The sequence below is a fragment of the Solanum stenotomum genome, chromosome 11 (assembly GCF_019186545.1).
Source record: "Solanum stenotomum isolate F172 chromosome 11, ASM1918654v1, whole genome shotgun sequence".
Lineage (NCBI taxonomy): Eukaryota > Viridiplantae > Streptophyta > Magnoliopsida > Solanales > Solanaceae > Solanum > Solanum stenotomum.
Window position 1 is genome coordinate 10677692 of NC_064292.1, and position 18123 is coordinate 10695814.

Consider the following 18123-nt stretch of genomic DNA (forward strand, 5'->3'; position numbering starts at 1 on the left):
TATTTCTGCTTCCATTTAAAAATAATTTTACTGATTTGTCTCAACAAAAATATTTTTTTTCAAAATAAATATTTCTGACCTCCCAACAATAATGTCTCTTAATCACATAGCATGCCAACTAGGAGAGAAGAACACTTTTCAAGTATTTTTTTAAAAGGAAAATATGTATAATTGAGTGTGTCTTAAAAGAAACAAAACTATATTTTACAGACAATTCTTTTTTTTATTTCCCATTCGTTGTCCGATATTTATATTGAAGCTCGACTAAATTTGAATTCGTACCGAAAATAGACAATTCCAAAATATGAGTGACTATTAAATATATAAATAAATAGCTCTTATCCTTTATAAGCTTAATTTTAATTTTATACTTTTAAAAAAAAATTACCTTATATAATTTTTTTACTTTATAAGTGGTGATCCATTTTTTTTTTTCTAGTTATCTATAAAAAGGGTACTCATTTTTTTTTCTTTCTTTTGTCCAAAGGAGTAGGCAATTACTACAACAACAATCTTTGTATAGTTGTGTGGTTGTGGTACAAATAAACCATCTTGAGACTCCATTCGAAGAGGTAAAAAAAAGAACTATTTCATTTTTTTAATAGTTGTTATCTTTGTTGTTGGGAGAATATTTACAATTATTACAGCAACATTAGAATTTCAAGATTTGGATGTTGCCTTCTTTTCCACTTACCATATTTTTGTCCAAATTTTTAAGGATTTATAAGCTGCTGTAATCAATCTTTTTGACCCCCAAACAACAAAGGCTGCAACTTTCATACTTTCTTCATCTTTATCTTTATCTTGGCCAACACCCCATTTCAAAATTTCAGCTCAAAGTATGTATTTTCTTTCCTTTTCTTTCCCTTTCTTGATTTTGGATTTTGTTTGGTATATTCGAATATGCTTGTCGTTTTGATATGTATGTGGGGAATTTGCCTTTTGGGGTTTTCTTGAAAACAGTGAATTTGGGATTTTGAATCTTTATTAGTTTGAGATCTTTCTTTCTTTTTGAGGTTTTTATAGAAACAAGATAACCCCTTTTTTCTACATTTCTTGATTCTCAAAAGGGTCATTTTCTTGTTTCTATTTAGCCCCTTTTGGAGCTTATCTCTTATTTTTATCAAGAAAGTTTGTATTTTGATGCAACTGATTATGGTTTGAAGTTTGTTTTGTTTCTGGATTATAGTTTCTGAAGTGATAGAAGTTAAGCTATAGTTTAGCTTGCTGCATTTTGCTGGGATCTATTGATGATTAACTGTAATAAGGTTTAGGTAGTGGATCTTTCTCTCTCTGTCACAGACACCCAGACAAATGTCTTTTGGTCAATGAATGATTCAACATTTCTTTGTTTTTTAACCAGTCTTACCTTCTTTAATCATTTCCTTAAAGTATACGACTATAATAATTGACCACTTTAATTATATGATGTTGTGCCTTGATTTTGTCCCCCTCCTCCTTAAACAAATAGCAGAACTGAATAAACAAACTTGTGTTTTTTGTTATTCCATTTCTGTTATCCTTATTGTCCCTTCCAAGATATACCTTCTAACTTTCCCTACTTGTAAAGGTCGAAAGTTCTCTTTTGAGAGCCTCTTTTGTTTAGCTTTCTTGCACTTAGATTATTGTAGTACTTTGCTGTAGTGACTGTTCTTTTTTTAGTATGCTTTCTTAAGCATTTTGTCGAGGCTTCTTCTCTCTCTCATTGTTTTCTTCTTTTTTTTCGAACTGCTTTTACTTGAGCCAAGGGTCTAGCGGAAACAACCTCTCTATCTCCTATGGTAGGGGTAAGGTCTGCGTAGACACTATCCTCCCCAAACTAGGTATGTTGTTGTTGGTGGTGGTGGAAAAAGCGATTATGATGGAAAGTTCCTTCAGGAATAAAATCCATCACTCATTCCATTGTCAAGCTGCAAGTTGGGTGTCTTTTTATGGTGCAGTTAGTCAAGTTGTGTTGGAATATCAATTTTATGATTATTTTTTTTGAAATTGGTCTTGGAACTCTGTGAGTGCACGAAATGAATGTAAAGATTCGTATTTTATGTTAGGAACTCAGATGTCTTACGGATGTTTTAATCATTGTGCAGTAAAAGTTCTTTAAGAAGGATTACGCCTGCACTTTTTAAAGGACTGTGCAAGTATCTCAGTAATGAATCAGGCAAAAATCAAGCGCAGAGTTGGTAAATATGAAATGGGAAGGACAATTGGTGAGGGAACATTTGCTAAAGTTAAATTTGCGAGGAATTCGGAGACAGGAGAACCTGTAGCGATCAAAATTCTTGATAAGGATAAGGTTCTTAAGCACAAAATGGCTGAGCAGGTCAATCTTCAAAATCTCCATTTGCTATGATTTCTGGAACTTCCATATATTTTCTATTGTCTGGACTCTGGTGTTACGCTTACGAATTATTTTGGTAACGTAGATTACAGAAAAGCTATGTGAATTATGTCTCTTTAACATCTTACATGGTTGTTGAGTTGTGCATTTCTTATTGTTGTACGGTTTTAAGTTTCTTGTATGTTGTTTTTGTTTTGTTGATAACTTCTTATAACTCTTGTTCATAAATTGACAGATAAAGCGGGAGATAGCTACAATGAAGTTAATCAGGCATCCACATGTTGTTCAGTTATACGAGGTTTGTCCTCTCTCTATGTCAATGTGTATGTACTTGTGTGTTGTGTTTGACTGTAAATTCCGGTGATTGTGGTTTTCTGTATGCCTTTGTGATCATATGGATGTGTATACTGATCGTACAGCACTGATATACGTACCACCAACCTGTAGGTTAAATAGTAAGCAACCCGTTGATTTGCATTTGGTTATGCATCATGGGTTGCCAGCAGGTATCTCCATTCTAGAAATGATGCATTGAAGATCTCACTTCAAATCTTCACCTCAACAATCTTTCCGAAAGACGTCTTTAATTCACACTACCAAAGGGATAATTTGATCAGCGCTGCCTAGCGCTAAATAGAAGCTTAAGCATTCTGCAGAGAATTCATAACTTACCTTAGGACAAGACAAAGTCTATTGTACAGAACAAACTAATTGATTTATTAGTACCGTTTAGCTAGAATCAATGTGGTCTCACTCAGTTTTTCATGTGTCCTTTCCAAATTGAGCAGATTCAACTTCATTCAAGGTGTTTGGAGCAAAGATTAAATGTATTCTGTAGCCGAGCTTCTCCTGTGCCTATCTCGTTGAACAAACATTTTTGCTTATGCTAGATTTTAGTACCTACCTTTTTAAAGCTTTTGTTGTATTTTGATGGTCTTGCCTTACATATTACTAATAATTTGTTCTGCATATTATTTGTTCAGTTATTTATTCTATAGATCTAGTCTTATAATTAAAAGTCCAGCAGCACATCAGCATTTAACCTACTGAAGTTGGTGAGAGTAAAGGCAGATTCTGGCCTTTTAACATTACCCTATATTGACATGCAGATATTTTGCTGGTATCCATAAACTGCAGTGGAATTGGCTAATATACTGGAGTAGTTAGTTAATCTTCTTGATCTACTCATGGTACTTCCCAAATTTTTGAGAGTTAAACTCTGTTTGAGATACATCATCAAAATCTTGAAAAATCAAAGAACTAGAAAAGCTTAAGTTAAAATTTCTGGAATTGCGAGTGCCCAATTTAGGGAAAGTAAATGTTCCGAATTTTTCTAAAGACCTTTTGGGATGTCATACACTAAATGCTTGCCTAGTACATTATATCTGTTATCGAACAACTAATGTTTTGAATATTTTGTATGTTGGGAGTTTTAACTTATATTTGCGATAACCTACTATAGATAAGATGTGATTGTGGATTATGGTAATGGCCAGGGTTCATGTGCTACACTTCTGAATCCATGTTCTTCTTGTCTGTCCGCAGGTGTTGGCTAGCAAGACAAAGATATTCATTGTTCTGGAGTTCGTTACAGGTGGAGAGCTCTTTGACAAAATTGTAAGGATGATTCTTCCTTTCTTCTAGTTTATTCGGTTCCCCTACCTTAGGAGATAAAGAATTTGACCAAAGAGCACGAACTTGTACCTCATTGATTGCAAACTTAGGTTTCATGTGTCCTTCCGAAGCTATTCAAACCTATTTGCCACTAACATGTTTTCGGACGACTTAGCATGTCATTAAGATGTTTATCTGTTTTATTGGCATACAGGTAAATCATGGACGGATGCATGAAAAAGAAGCAAGGAAATATTTTCAGCAGCTTATTAATGCTGTTGATTACTGTCATAGCAGGGGAGTCTACCATAGAGATTTAAAGGTGGCGCCGTGCTACTTTTGCAGCCTTTTAGTTGTTAATTTCTGTTCTATTTTGCCTTAAAGCTCCCGGCTTTGTCTTACCTTTATTTTGGTATGCTTTTTCATTATGCAGCCTGAGAATTTACTGTTGGATGCCTCAGGAAACCTCAAGGTTTCTGATTTTGGATTGAGTGCTCTGTCCCAGCAAGTCAGGGTAACTGTCTGATTATGCATATGCATTCTCAAACTCTTTACATATGTCTCCAATGTTTGATATGACTTTTGCTTTGTTGCTGTCAAAATTAATGCAGTGAATCTTCAATTGTGTAACCTACTAGTAGATTGTGTATCAATGTCTAATGTCTTAAGTCTTAACATCCTTTACTGATTGCCTTGAGTACATTTTCTTGTTTGAGAAATGTGGTAGTGATAACCCCCCCGCTGAAACTACAGATCTCCATGGAAATCCCCATATCAGAGACAAACTAGTGGGGGAGTTTTTAAATACACAAATCGGATAATTGTCACTTTAGAAACAAGCCAGTATAATTTTTACTGAAATCCATTTGTGCTTCTTCCTTTTGTAAACCAGTTTAAACATCATTTGGAATTGATTCAATCTTATTATTAGAATATTCAGATTCAACTGAATATACTGTTTTTCAGTTTGGTAAACTTTGTGGAAGCAACTATGCGTGGGGCTTGGGACAATGTCATTAAATTTGTGATTGACTGCTGATTAGTTATTTGCTTTAAACTGATCTGAAAATTATTTGACAATGACTTCCTTTTTCCGTTTTAGCTAGAGAACTCATGCTAGTTTCAAGCAGCAGTAGTCCTGCAATATATTTCTTTCACTTAGGTGATAGTTAACATTCTTTTCGCAATCAGATATATTTCTTACTCTAGTGCAATTTTCCAGGATGATGGCTTACTCCACACCACATGTGGAACTCCCAACTATGTTGCTCCTGAGGTATGATGAAATTCGTTTCAACAACTTCTTCTTTTTGTTCATTTCTCACAGAGAAAAAATAAGGTCTCCCTGTCATGTGCACTCTTTTTATCTTATTTTTCTCTTGGTTTTAAAAAATGAGATTCATTTCTCTTAGGTACTCAATGATCATGGATATGATGGTACAACCGCGGATCTGTGGTCGTGCGGAGTCATACTCTTTGTATTGCTTGCAGGTTACTTGCCTTTTGATGACTCCAATCTTATGAACCTGTATAAAAAAGTGAGCATTCTTCCAAATTCATTATAGAATCAATCTGCTTTTGTTTTTCCTATTAGTTTCATGATGTCATCACGGTCTTTGCAGATCTCTGCTGCTGAATTTACATGTCCTCCTTGGATGTCTTTTGGTGCTATGAAGTTAATTACTCGCATCTTGGATCCGAACCCTATGACAGTAAGCATACTGGATTTCTGAATACAATTGTGTCATTTTAGCTTGCAACTAAATAGACATCTTTTCTCTTATTTTATTATTGCACGTGTTTACTATGCAGCGTATCACCATCCCAGAAATTCTGGAGGACGAGTGGTTCAAGAAAGATTATAAATCTCCCATTTTTAATGAGAAAGGGGATGCCAACCTGGATGATGTTGAAGCTGTCTTCAAGGATTCTGAAGTGAGCGCACTGAAATGTTGAACAAGTTTTGCATTGAATTCAGAGAAAAGAATTGTTGTATAAAGTCATCCTCATTTGGTTCTCTTTTCCTTGACACAACAACAGGAACATCATGTAACAGAGAAAAAGGAAGAGCAGCCAACTCCCATGAATGCATTTGAGTTGATTTCAATGTCAAAAGGACTCAACCTTGGGAATCTCTTCGATGAACAGGTTACCGACTATGAACTTCCATTTTTATCTGTTACTTTTGTTGCATGTTTTGGAACTTCTGTTTGATTTGGCATGGTGTTTGTGCCTTGAATTATGTATAATTATACTTCTCAGTAGGACATGCTTTAATGAAGTTCATGTGAATGTCAAAAAACTTAATGCTCACTTGGTAATCATTGGATAATTCTTTGTTCATTCCCAAACCCTCTACAGCCAACTCTAATATCAATCCCCAAAACTTAACAATGGGAAAGAAGTAAAGAATCTATGATGTGTAGTAAGACTAGTTTCTTTGCATTTACATAAAATAATAGATGTCTTCTAGCAGACATGAGCCTGAATGCCCTGAGTTGAGCTAACCTGCTAAATTCATCAAGTTTAGCTGTTAAATAACTGCTAGATGCTTCAAAACGCTGCGGCAATATTGCATGCATACACAAACTAACTTCCATCTCTTTCTCCTGTGTGTTGAATTCCGTTATCCATTTTGCAGAAGGCTTGTAAATTATTATTCAGAATTATGAGTGAGGATGCAAATACACCAATTAAAAAACGAAAAACTGTAAAAGGACTAATTACAGAAAAATGAATTCCTAAGTTCATTTTACTCCCTGTCTGAATAAAACTGACCTTTCTTTGTTACTCTACTCAAAAAATTTGGTCTCTTTTCCCGAATGACCATTTTTCCCTCCAACAATTCAAATCAATATAAATTGGTATTCCACCTTGTCGGAAACATTGATGATTTGTGTATTGCTATAATCTTACTTCATTGACAGATGTTTTGATTCCAACATTCACAGGGATTTAAGAGAGAAACAAGGTTCACATCTAAATGCTCGGCCAATGAAATTATCAGTAAGATTGAAGAAGCTGCAAAGCCCCTCGGTTTTGATGTTCACAAAAAGAACTACAAGGTGGTGATGTAATTCAAGTATGCATTTCAATTGACATGTAGATTCCTAATAAAGTAAATTAATTGGCATTCTACTCTTTTACTTCAGATGAGACTTGAAAATGTCAAAGCTGGAAGAAAAGGGAACCTTAATGTTGCCACTGAGGTATGTTCAATGTGCATAGTTAGTCATCTACAATTATCTTATTTTACTATTACCGTATTCTGTGTTGAGGATTGCCATAAGTACTTTGGAATTTGAATCTCTTATCATCATAGGCTGAACACTGTTTGGTCTTGAATGTAGGTATTTCAAGTTGCCCCTTCTCTTCATATGGTTGAAGTGCGGAAGGCAAAAGGAGATACTTTGGAATTCCACAAGGTACCATATTCAGCTAACTGCTGAAAAAGTTATCTAAATCACTATTAGTAGGTTTTGATAGGCAAAAGCCTTGCACAATCCACAAGCTAATTGCTCGTGAATGAGCAACATAATCTTGAAGTTAATGTTTGCCACAAGATAGCAACAAAGAATTAAGAGGTTGTACGTATGCATGTTTTAAGATTAGGGAGAGAAGTTCAAGTCACTCCTTGGAAATGACCACAACATTACTACTCTGTCCCTCAAAACATAGATGGTTTGATTTTACTTACAGGGTCCACTTTAGAGCCTTGGAATGGTGATACATTTTGTAGTCTTCCTCGGCGTTTGTTTCCTGATATCAGCTGGTAACCTCTATGTCATAACGGACAACATGACTTTTCTGTGTCTGTAATAGGAATTAAAACCTGTGTGCCTCATATTGGAGAGACAACTCACCAGATAAAAGAAAATCATGCTTGTGTGAGGGGATGGAAGAACTAATGGATGTTTAGTTAGCTAAATAAAGATCATGCTTGTGTCATTACTATCTGCTTACTTATTTTCTACTTCATAAATTCCAAAAGGCATAGGTTTTTGCTTTGTTTTGTATACCGGAAATGCATTAATACCTCATTAATTTTTAGATCCTATTAGTTTTTGTGACCTCTTCGAGCTAACAATCAATCCTGTTGTACATCCTTGATGCAGTTTTACAAGAATCTTTCGACTAGTCTAGAGGATGTAGTGTGGAAAACTGAAGAGGACATGCAAGATAGGTAGTATTACTACCATGAACTGCAATTGCATAAGCTTTTGCTGGTGCTACAATCTGTGTAAAAAAACTTTGCAACTTCTTTCTTTCCCTTTTTTGTTATTTGGTCTGTTCTTTGTAGTGGGACTTTTTTCTCCCATGAGCTAATGGCCAACTGTTTCATTTCATCATGGAGTAGGACTTTTGTTCCTATTTGATTTGCAGTTTGTATAACTGGTATACACTTTTGAGAAATGTATACAACTTTTCAGCTCCCTCAAGAAAAAAACATCCACTAAGGAGGAAATTATCCTTTTCCTTGTCTCATTTACAGTTAAAATAATTGCCACTTATATACTAATTTTAATTTTAATAATTGCCATGTCTGAATGAAGGTGACCCATATACATATATATATAATCTTAACTCAGAATAATGTACACTTTATCGGATTCATGAATTCTTAATTAGATACATGTGTATATTTTGTCAGATACATGTATACCTAAACAATACATATTTTGTCCACCGTCTCTCCTCATCTCTCATTCGCCTCTCTCTACTCTATGGCTAGAGACCAAGGCTACCTCGTTGCTCGTCTCCTCACCACCATGAAACCACCGTCTCCGGTGAATGATTCACACCACCATGAATCTATCAAAAATAGACTTGAAAAATTTTGTTGAATCCACGACTTCAGCTTCAAGAGATAAGTAAAGTTTTTCATCACAAAATTGGAAAGAAAAGATTCCTATTTCACCCAATAGTGGAGTGTGTTGTACCTCTATCAACAATACTCTTGGTTGAAAAATCATTAGCAATAGTAAATTAAGAAAAATCAAAATCAATGAACTTTGATTGAAACGGATCGGAATGAGTGGACTGATTTGAAATGGAGTAAATTATGAAGATAATTAAGTGGGTTAGAGCTTTAATTTAGATTAATTTTAAGAAATGATATGTCTCAATGTATCTAACTCTAACTTTGTACATAATTATTAAATAATAAATAATAAATAATATATAATTATTAAAAACTATGAACGACATCAGTAGATATAATAATAATGTCTAATTATTTAATTTTTCCATAAAATTGACCACTCTGGCAAGATTTGTAGGCAAATTTTCACCTCACCATTTCAACTTAAAAACTTATAAATATATGAAATCACATAAATCTACATAAGGTATAATAATATTGGTGTAAGATAAATTTAAAATAAAAATTGTTGATAGAAAATTATATTAATGTAAACCAAGAGGGAGCCCACTTTCTGTGTTTTCAAAACTTTATGAACCGCCAAAGCAGTTTTCAAACCAAGTTGTCTTCCAAAATCCTCAACTTATTATTGTACCCGAAATAAGATAAGTAAGAATATTTTATAAGTTAAGATATTTTTTAAGATTATTTTATTTCACCTTAAATAATTTGAAATTAGTTAATNGGTTAAAAAGATTTTAAATACAAATTAGTTACGTTTTGAAAAGAGCATAAATAGTCATCTTTTTGTCGAGCATTTTTTTTGCTTTCTTCTTAAGAAGATCAAAAAAATAAATTAAAATAATTTAGTTTGTCTTCCGAATCATTCATCTGATAACTTTCAAAGCTTCTTCAAGTCGAATATGGCATATTTTTAAAATCAAATTTTTCAAAATTGACGACTATAAATTTGTCACATCCAGTGAACAATCGAAAAATAATCAAGTATATTCGTATATGTCGAGTACAAGAGTATTTTTTTTATTGAATCGGTGAAATCTTTGTATGTATTGGGATTTATAGTTCTTTTCGGACATTTTGTATCCAAATTATGATGTATAACAAATGAAATTATTATTTTTTAGTTTAGTAGCTATTTTTTTCTGTTTGAATGCATACAATAATTTGTATCCCATTAAGTTAATGTAACTAATCGATCATGAACTATATGTTGAATACAACAATATATGAATACAAAAGTGAGATGAAAATACAAAGTTATAAATACAAAGTGAGATTGAATATAAAGTTATGAATACAAAAGAAATACTTTCTTCATTTGAAATACAAAGTGACTTTGAAAGGTAAAATACAAACTAATCGATCATGAACTATATGTTGAATACAACAATATATGAATACAAAAGTGAGATAAAAATACAAAGTGAGATTGGAAATAAAGTTGTGAATACAAAAGAAATACTCTCTTCATTTGAATTACAAAGTGACTTTGAAAGGTAAAGTAGGCACATAAAATACAAAACTTGTTGGTATACAATTAGGTTGAATACAAAACAAAAGAGAAATAGAAACTTGTTCACATATAAATTGAGATTGAAATACAGAAAGAATATCCAAATAAAATACAAAATTGTGACCATACAGTTAGAATGAATACAAATTAAGAAGGAAATACAAACATGTTGGTATATTAATTGAGATTGAAATACAATGTAAAAACAAAAAATGTGAAGCTTTTTGATATATAGATAGAATGAATACAGTCAACCCAACAAACTACTTAATTTAAACTATTTTTTTCAGCTATATTCTCCATAACACAAGTTGTAATTCAAACTCTTTTTTCCCGAATAAAGTAAAACTTTTTGTGAGTCATGTTGTATTCTCTTGCCGTAATTTCCACTCTTATATCTCAACATGTTTGATGAAATGTACAATTCATCCAAAAAATTGTTACAACCCAACTAATATATTAGGTCCATATAGACTATTTTTGGAAGCCCAAAGCTACGTTTGAAATATATATTATAAGAACTTATGCCTCAAGTTCTTTGTCAACTCATGTAAAATATTCACGGGTCACTAGCAGCAAGTAGCCACAAATACACAGAGCAATAACTCTGTAATATGTAGAATATCATAACTATTTGATGAATATCTAAACAAAATCACATAAAAATTGGAAAATTCGATTGTAAATTCGTAATATATAGAATCGGTGATTTAAACATCAAATCAAAATAAATCAAAATAGATAATGGAAATTACCTTGCAAATCGAGAAATCTGCTTGAATTAATAAAGAGATGTCGTTTAACAATAGAGAAAATTTCTTGATAAACAATAATTGAGCACCTTGAAGAAAGATAATCTTGAAACATGGAAGGAGGGAAAGAAACGTGAAAGGTGGGGAAGAAACGTGAATGGTGAAGAAGAAGGTTAATGGGTATTGGTTTAAAAAAAATTCTTTTTAAACGGTTATTGGTATATAATTTGGCCCAATATAGAACTCTTTCCATAAATAAAATTAATTTTAAATACTAAAATCTGAATACATATTATTTTATAAAAATATTGTCATTCTGCCATTTTAAATAAATATTTTAAAGTGTTGTTATTTTAACTAATTATGTTAGGTATTATGACTTAATTGCTAATTTTCCCTAATAATATTGGTGTGAGATAAATTTAAAATAAAAATTGTTGATAGAAATGTAAACCATGAGGGAGCCCACTTTCTGTGTTTTCAAAACTTTATGAACCTCCAAAGCAGTTTTCAAACCAAGCTGACTTCCAAAATTCTCAACTTTTTATTGTACGCGGAATAAGATAAGTAAGAATATTTTATAAGTTAAGATATTTTTTAAGATTGTTTTATTTCACCTTAAATAATTTGAAATTAGTTAATGTCTCAAATCAAACGAGTAATAAAGTTAATTTTAAATTTTATTTAAAAAATTATTATTCTTATCTCACGTACCAAACAATGTTGGATAAACTTTTGTCAAAATTGGACAACACCAATCAAATGAAGGAACTAGAAATGTCCCGGTTCAATTGCTCTTGGCCCCGGTCAACGTTTGATTCTAATGCCTATTATCAATAGCCACCACTCCACCCCCACATTAGGGATGGTGGGGTGGGGCGGGGTGGGTGTAAGTCTATGTGGGACAGGGCGGGTTTAGCCTTATGCGGGGCGGGTTGAAATAATTTTTTTAAGAAATTAAGCGGGGTGGGACGGGTGGCGGGTTGAAATATTTTTCTCTCATTTTTCTAATTTAATCTCTTGACTCTCTCTACTTTCATCTCAGATTGTAAGAGTTGAAGCTCTTTAACTGTTAGTTTGTTACCGTCTTTCACTCTTTCTCAAAGGTTTTAAAAAAAGTATCATTTTATAATCAAATTTTGTAATGGGTTTTAGTTGAGGAAATTCAATTGAAATTATTTATAAACAAAATTGAATTTATTTATGAGACAAAGCCACCTGGAGGTGTAGAAAGTAGAAACTGTTTAATTGGTGTGTTTTAACATAACAACAACTGAGAAAATAATCAAATCAGATCTTTACTGTTTAAAAATTAAATAAAATGTTAAATTTGTGTACTGTTTTAGCAAATAACATAATAAAGAAAAGAAAAATAAATATATAACATAAGTGGGGCAGGTGGGGCTGGTCTTTGTGGGCAGGGCGGGGCAAGTTAAGAAAAGAAAAAAATATTAAGCGAGGCGGGGCCGGTTGAAATTTTGCGGGTTAAGCTTCTATCCGCCCCGCACCCGCCTCATTGCCATCCCTACCCCACATACACTCTTTTGCGTCAATTTCAAACAAGCTAACGTTGATTAGATAAATCTTCACTGATTATGTTATTAGTTTAAATTCGTCTTAGGCATATTATACAAAATAACAATAAAAATGATAAGTACTACGTTTGATGTGAAGGGGAAAAAAGTTTTGATGGAAAATATATTTTAAAATAATAAGTGAGGTTTTCACATGGTTTCTTGGGTTCTATGTAAGTAAAACGTATTATTCAAAAAGTATTGATATATAATTTAGATAACTACTATGAGAGATGGAGATAAGGTAGAGGTAGGGGTGTGTGGTGGTGCACGGAAGATGAGGTGTTTTCGAGGGTCGGAGGACACAATCAAAGTGGAGTGCCATTTTTGTGGAACTTGTTTTTCTTTTTCCTGCTTCGGCAATGAAGATTATTTTTCTCATTTTTAAGGAACTTATTTTTCTAAACAAAAAGTTATCAAAAGTTTTAGCGAATTGGTCTGATGGACCCTTATACTTGTATGCGTTTGTATTCTGAACCCTCCTATTTAACATTTTATCAACTAAACCTTTAAACTCATTAAAACACAATATTTTAAACTCTATTCTCATCAAATCACTGTGTGTGTAATCCAACCTCTTACATGTGTAATTTCATGCATTTTTCAATGACACCTAAGAAATTAAATATTAAGAAAATTAAAAAAAAAACAAATATTTAACTTTTGGAAATTTTCTAACAGCCATGTTCTTCGACCTCCATATATGCTCACAATCCAAATTTATGTCAAATAGATGATTTTTTTCTTTATTTGACTTGAAATTTCAACTAGAAGTTCATACACACAAAACCTACTAGCCACAATCACAAATTTGAATTAATTTTACAAATTCATAAGATTCATTTGATGTTCTTCAAGTTTTCTCAAACTTATCAATGGAGTTTTCAACTTTTTCAATACCCACCATCACTCTTTAGGTTAATTCATATCATATCTTCTCTTTAAAATGAACACAAGTAATGATTTCAACTTTTAAAATAAAAAACATTAAAATTTTAGATAAATGGGGTTGAAAAAAGAAATTAGGTGCAAGGTTTGATTTGTTGCAAAAAGGAGAGTGGATTGAAGAAGAAGAAAAAAAAAAGTTTATGACGGGTGATTTTGAAGAAAAAAAAATAATGGATGTGGTGGGCAATTTTGTTGAAGAAGAAGAGAGGAAAGTTTAGGGTTATGGGTGGGAAGAGTGGTGGAGAAGAAGAGAAATTGGAGTGGGGGTGGGAAGGGGTTAATGAAGAAATATTTTTTCTTTAATTAAGAATATATTGTTTTCCAAAAAAAAATATATTTTTAAATAAAAAATAGTGTAGTGACGAGTTTGAAAATGAGTACATTTACACATTTTTCCAACTCAACAATATTTATGCCACATAGAACAATCAATGGTCAGAGGAGTTTCAAATATTGTGTTTTAATAAGTTTAAGGGTTTAGTTGACAAAGTATAAAGTAAGAGAGTTCAAAATACAAACTCATACAAGTATAAGGGTTCATCAAACCGTTTTGCAAAAGTTTTAATCAACGAAACATGATAAAATTGAAAAATATTTTCCTGCATGCCAAACCTTTATGAGGTAGGGTCCGAAGAAAGAAAGATATAGATAGATCGTTCCCCCTACCTTTGTGAGGCAAAGAGATAAAGTAGGGTTAGAAGAAAGTAAGATATAAGCATATCATTCTCTCTACCCTTGTGAGGCAGAGAGGCCAGTACCAAGACATGGAATACTAGTAATTTTTAGCTATACATTTAACATATGTACATTGAATATATTACACTCAAGCACTATAGTACTTCCTCCTCTCTATCCCCACCACTAAAATAAGAAGGGAGGGAAACAACAAACAAATAAAAAAGAAAGAGACAACATATATATATCTTCCTTATAATATGGTAGAATGTGTTTGTTACATTTTATCTTGAATGTGTCACATATCTCTTTTGAGGATGACATATCTTGTCATTTGGTGCATTATAATTTGCTTGTGGTGGTGAAGTCCTAGAACTGTCCTTTGGTGTTGGCAAAAGCTCTAATGTGGCTAACACCTCATCCATTGTTGGTCTAAGTTTTGGATCTACATGGAGGCATCGTAAGGCGAGGGCCGCTGCAGCTTGTGCACCTTTCTTGGAGTACTGCCCTCCCAACCTTGTATCCATGATTCTCAGTACTCGTCTGCTGTCGCTTAGGAAAGGTCTTGCCCATTCTACCAACGTTTCCTCCGCGCCCCCTGGATTCTCCTCACCTGTAGCTCGTTTTCCCGATAGTAACTCCAATAGAACAACACCGAAACTATAAACATCGTTCTTCGGAGTCAAATGACCTGTTACGAATGATTGAGGGTTGATTTGAGATAAGATATACAAGTTCCAGACTGTGTTCAGCATGGCTAAAAGTCCGAAGCATGGTAATCACAAGGCGAATAGTTGACAGACGGATTGGAATATACCTGTTGCGACATATTCTGGTGCAGCATAACCCCGAGTTCCTATTACCCTGGTTGAAACATGAGTTCTATCTCCATCAGGACCATCTCGTGCAAGGCCAAAGTCTGATAGTTTTGCATTAAACTCCTGCAGAAGTTCAATGAAAAGGTTTATTTGTGACCTTAACACTGGTTGTATGATTGAGAGCAACAGTTTGTTTATGCTAATCAATATCTCAGACTTAGAGATCGTACCGAATCAAGTAGAATGTTGGAAGCTTTGAGGTCCCGGTAGATCACATTAGCATCCAGACTATGTAAAAAGGATAACCCTCGTGCAACATCAACTGCAATACGCATCCGTTTACCCCAAGTCATAAGCTGAACTCCTTCTGCACAACAATTGAAACATCATTAGTCTTGATCAGCAACTTTCTGAAAAAAAACATATTATGCACTAATTTCAAATGCAACATACTATTTTCCACAAGAAACAATAGAATTATAATCAACGAGCAGAAATGCTTAGAAATAGATTTTTAACTCCAGCACTAGATTGAGTAAACTTTGTTTGTACAAACATTTGGTGAAATGAACAGCTTCCTTCAGAAGCTCAAACAAAAGATCATTCAATTTGCATCAACGATTATCTTACTGAAAGCTAATACCACAATTTTGGAATATTAGCTTATCGATGCTTGAGAAAAATGTCCTGCACCACTACACTAATAAAGTGTACCAAATCTGACAGGAACAATGAAGAATTATAGGAATTCTGCAAATGAAGAGATTGACTCACTTCTGAATAGATGATTTTCCAAGCTTCCTTTGGTCATAAACTCGTATACTAGAAGCCGGTTATCAGATTCTATACAATATCCAATCAACGTCACAAGATTTTTGTGGTGAAGCTGCCCTAAGTAGTTAACCTCTGCCTGCAGGTTTGATGAGGGACACAAAGTTATTACTTAGAACAAGTAAAGATATATTTGACATTTTCCGAAGGATTATGATGAGCATACAAGCCATTCTCTGTGGCCCTGGCAGCTTTCTGACTTAAGTTTCTTGACAGCCACTACCATCCCAGTTCCTGATTTGCAGGGAGCAAGTGTATTTTCATCTAGCCATCCTTTGAAGACATATCCAAATCCTCCCTCACCGAGAAGACTATCAGTTCGAAAATTCCTAGTCGCATTTTTGAGGTCATTGAAGGTAAAGGACTTGAGATTGCAAGTGGCTGATAGATCACCTTTACAAGACTTGAGAGCATTTCCTGAACTTCCCTGAAGTGTCTGGCTACAAGAATGGCTCGACTCCTTTCTCTCACTGCTAGGGCCTGTTCTAGAATCTGAAATAGCAAGTGCAAATAAGTAAGCAGATAGGAAACAGAACTCATATTGCAAAATATGAAAAACTAAGTAATATTCAATACAAAAGACGAACAAGTCATGGCATAAGACATATATGCTTTCACACAATGTTATGAATCTTATACATGCCAGCTATGTTGCTCAGACTCTTCAAAAATGTCAACGGGTGCGTGTCGGATTCTCCAAAAATAGTGCATTTTTGGAGAAACCGACACGGATGCAGCAAGAAAGTGAAGAGTTAGCGCAACTTAGCATGCCAGTGCTTCTATTTGATAGACCAGGTTAGTTGAAAATGAGCAGCTAAACAAGGGTCAGTATGATTCAGGAGAAGCAATTGTAAAACACCAAAGAGCAAGATGACTTTGAAGAGTGTAAAGGAACTACGTTACTTAAGTAATTCCTTTGCCATAACATTTACTCTCTCCGTTTCAAATTGTTAGTCTGGTTTGGCTTAACATAGAGTTAAAGAAAGTAAACAAGACTTTTGAATCTTGTGCTTTTAAACTAAAGACATGCAAAATCTACCAAAATGTCTTTTAATCTTGTGACCTTAAACATGTCATGTTGACAGCTGTAATTAAAGAATTGTCAAAAAAGGAAAGAGGCATTCTTTCTGAAATATACTAAAAAGGAAAGTAAGACAAACAAATTGAAACGGAAGAAGTAATTGCTCTCAAAGAGATGCAATAAGTAAATTCGTGAGAATAATTTACGACAGACAACGAGTCTACTTCAACAACAACAAACTAACCAAGAACAGATTCCACCCCCCCCCCCCCCCCTCTTCACAACCTCAAGTTCTATATTTGTGTATCTTGTTTCATGATTAATCCTTTCCCCTATATTTGGTTGACATTATTCCTCAGATATCTTAACAGGATGTTCAATTGGTGTGTACTTTTTGAAAAAAAATAATTCAAATGATTGGATAACACAGTTTTAAAGAAGGAACCACATTGGTAATTTTCTTTTAAGCCAACTAAAAAATTCAGACTTCTAAAAGATGATGGAATTGCATCAAAGGGTGTGGTCTAGAGTGGTTAAGAACCCTCAGGTCTCACATTCAAATCCCAACAGAAACAAAAAACGACAGGTGATTCTTCTCATCTGTCCTAGTTTTGATGGACAAAGTTACCTGCTATACCTGTTCCTCGTAGATGGAATCCTATAAGAACACTAAAATCACCATACATCAAATTGGGCAGTTGAGCAATATTCTTTCACTCAAATAAAACTTTAAGACTAGTCAAAATGAGAACTTTAACTCAATGCTGCTCGGTGAACAAGGCATCATGTGTTGGCGTGACACAGACAGTCTACCCTAAAACAAACATTAGTTGGTTGTCGAACCCGTAACCTATAGGTCATACATATTCTTAAACAAGTGTAAAATCAAGCTAAACATGACATAAATAGAATCTTGGAAACAAAAGCACATAAAAAAGTGAAAAGAGAATGTGGGAATTCATACCAGACATCAAACTAGAAGAGGCATGAGCAAGCTTAACAGGTTTACCAAAGCAAATCCCCATATTAAACAAAGAAAAATCAAAATTCTTGTTGAAAAATAAAAATAATCAAGAAAGGGTAGAACAGAAGCTTAACAGGTTTACCAAAGCAAATCCCCATAATAAAGAAAGTGAAGTCATTGACATTTTGGTTTG

At 33.6% G+C, this 18123-nt stretch overlaps 2 protein-coding genes across 5 annotated transcripts; one reads left to right on the plus strand and one right to left on the minus strand.

Annotated features, from left to right (window-relative positions):
* Nucleotides 1-499: 499 nt before the first annotated feature.
* Nucleotides 500-8426, plus strand: LOC125843648 (CBL-interacting serine/threonine-protein kinase 3-like). 3 transcript variants are annotated; one of them, XM_049522801.1, is made up of 15 exons: nucleotides 500-839; nucleotides 2088-2320; nucleotides 2574-2636; nucleotides 3884-3955; nucleotides 4167-4274; nucleotides 4386-4466; nucleotides 5175-5228; nucleotides 5365-5490; nucleotides 5575-5664; nucleotides 5765-5887; nucleotides 5993-6100; nucleotides 6904-7017; nucleotides 7105-7161; nucleotides 7303-7377; nucleotides 8068-8426. In XM_049522801.1, the coding sequence occupies exons 2-15, from the start codon at nucleotides 2150-2152 to the stop codon at nucleotides 8137-8139; spliced, it is 1314 nt and encodes a 437-aa protein (XP_049378758.1). In that variant the 5' UTR covers nucleotides 500-839; nucleotides 2088-2149; the 3' UTR covers nucleotides 8140-8426. The 3 variants fall into 3 exon arrangements, with proteins under 3 accessions (XP_049378758.1, XP_049378759.1, XP_049378760.1); XM_049522802.1 differs by having other exon boundaries at nucleotides 500-572; XM_049522803.1 differs by lacking the exons at nucleotides 500-839; nucleotides 2088-2320; nucleotides 2574-2636 and adding an exon at nucleotides 3432-3528.
* Nucleotides 8427-14391: 5965 nt separating this feature from the next.
* LOC125843649 (probable serine/threonine-protein kinase PBL3) lies at nucleotides 14392-18123 on the minus strand. 2 transcript variants are annotated; one of them, XM_049522804.1, is made up of 6 exons: nucleotides 17931-18123; nucleotides 16112-16437; nucleotides 15889-16024; nucleotides 15345-15481; nucleotides 15114-15237; nucleotides 14392-14987 (listed from the first exon to the last, which is right to left on the minus strand). In XM_049522804.1, the coding sequence occupies exons 1-6, from the start codon at nucleotides 17989-17991 to the stop codon at nucleotides 14581-14583; spliced, it is 1191 nt and encodes a 396-aa protein (XP_049378761.1). In that variant the 5' UTR covers nucleotides 17992-18123; the 3' UTR covers nucleotides 14392-14580. The 2 variants fall into 2 exon arrangements, with proteins under 2 accessions (XP_049378761.1, XP_049378762.1); XM_049522805.1 differs by having other exon boundaries at nucleotides 16112-16425; nucleotides 17931-18052.

Excerpts from the sequence above, each read along its gene's own strand:
- LOC125843649 (XM_049522804.1), bottom strand. The coding sequence starts at position 17,991 with ATGGGGATTTGCTTTGGTAAACCTGTTAAGCTTGCTCATGCCTCTTCT. Across the intron at positions 16,438-17,930 it reads CTCTTCTAGTTTGATGTCTG|ATTCTAGAACAGGCCCTAGC; the intron begins GTATGAATTCCC and ends TTGCTATTTCAG. Across the intron at positions 14,988-15,113 it reads ACCAGAATATGTCGCAACAG|GTCATTTGACTCCGAAGAAC; the intron begins GTATATTCCAAT and ends CATTCGTAACAG.
- LOC125843648 (XM_049522801.1), top strand. The coding sequence starts at position 2,150 with ATGAATCAGGCAAAAATCAAGCGCAGAGTTGGTAAATATGAAATGGGA. Across the intron at positions 4,467-5,174 it reads CTCTGTCCCAGCAAGTCAGG|GATGATGGCTTACTCCACAC; the intron begins GTAACTGTCTGA and ends GCAATTTTCCAG. Across the intron at positions 7,378-8,067 it reads ATACTTTGGAATTCCACAAG|TTTTACAAGAATCTTTCGAC; the intron begins GTACCATATTCA and ends TCCTTGATGCAG.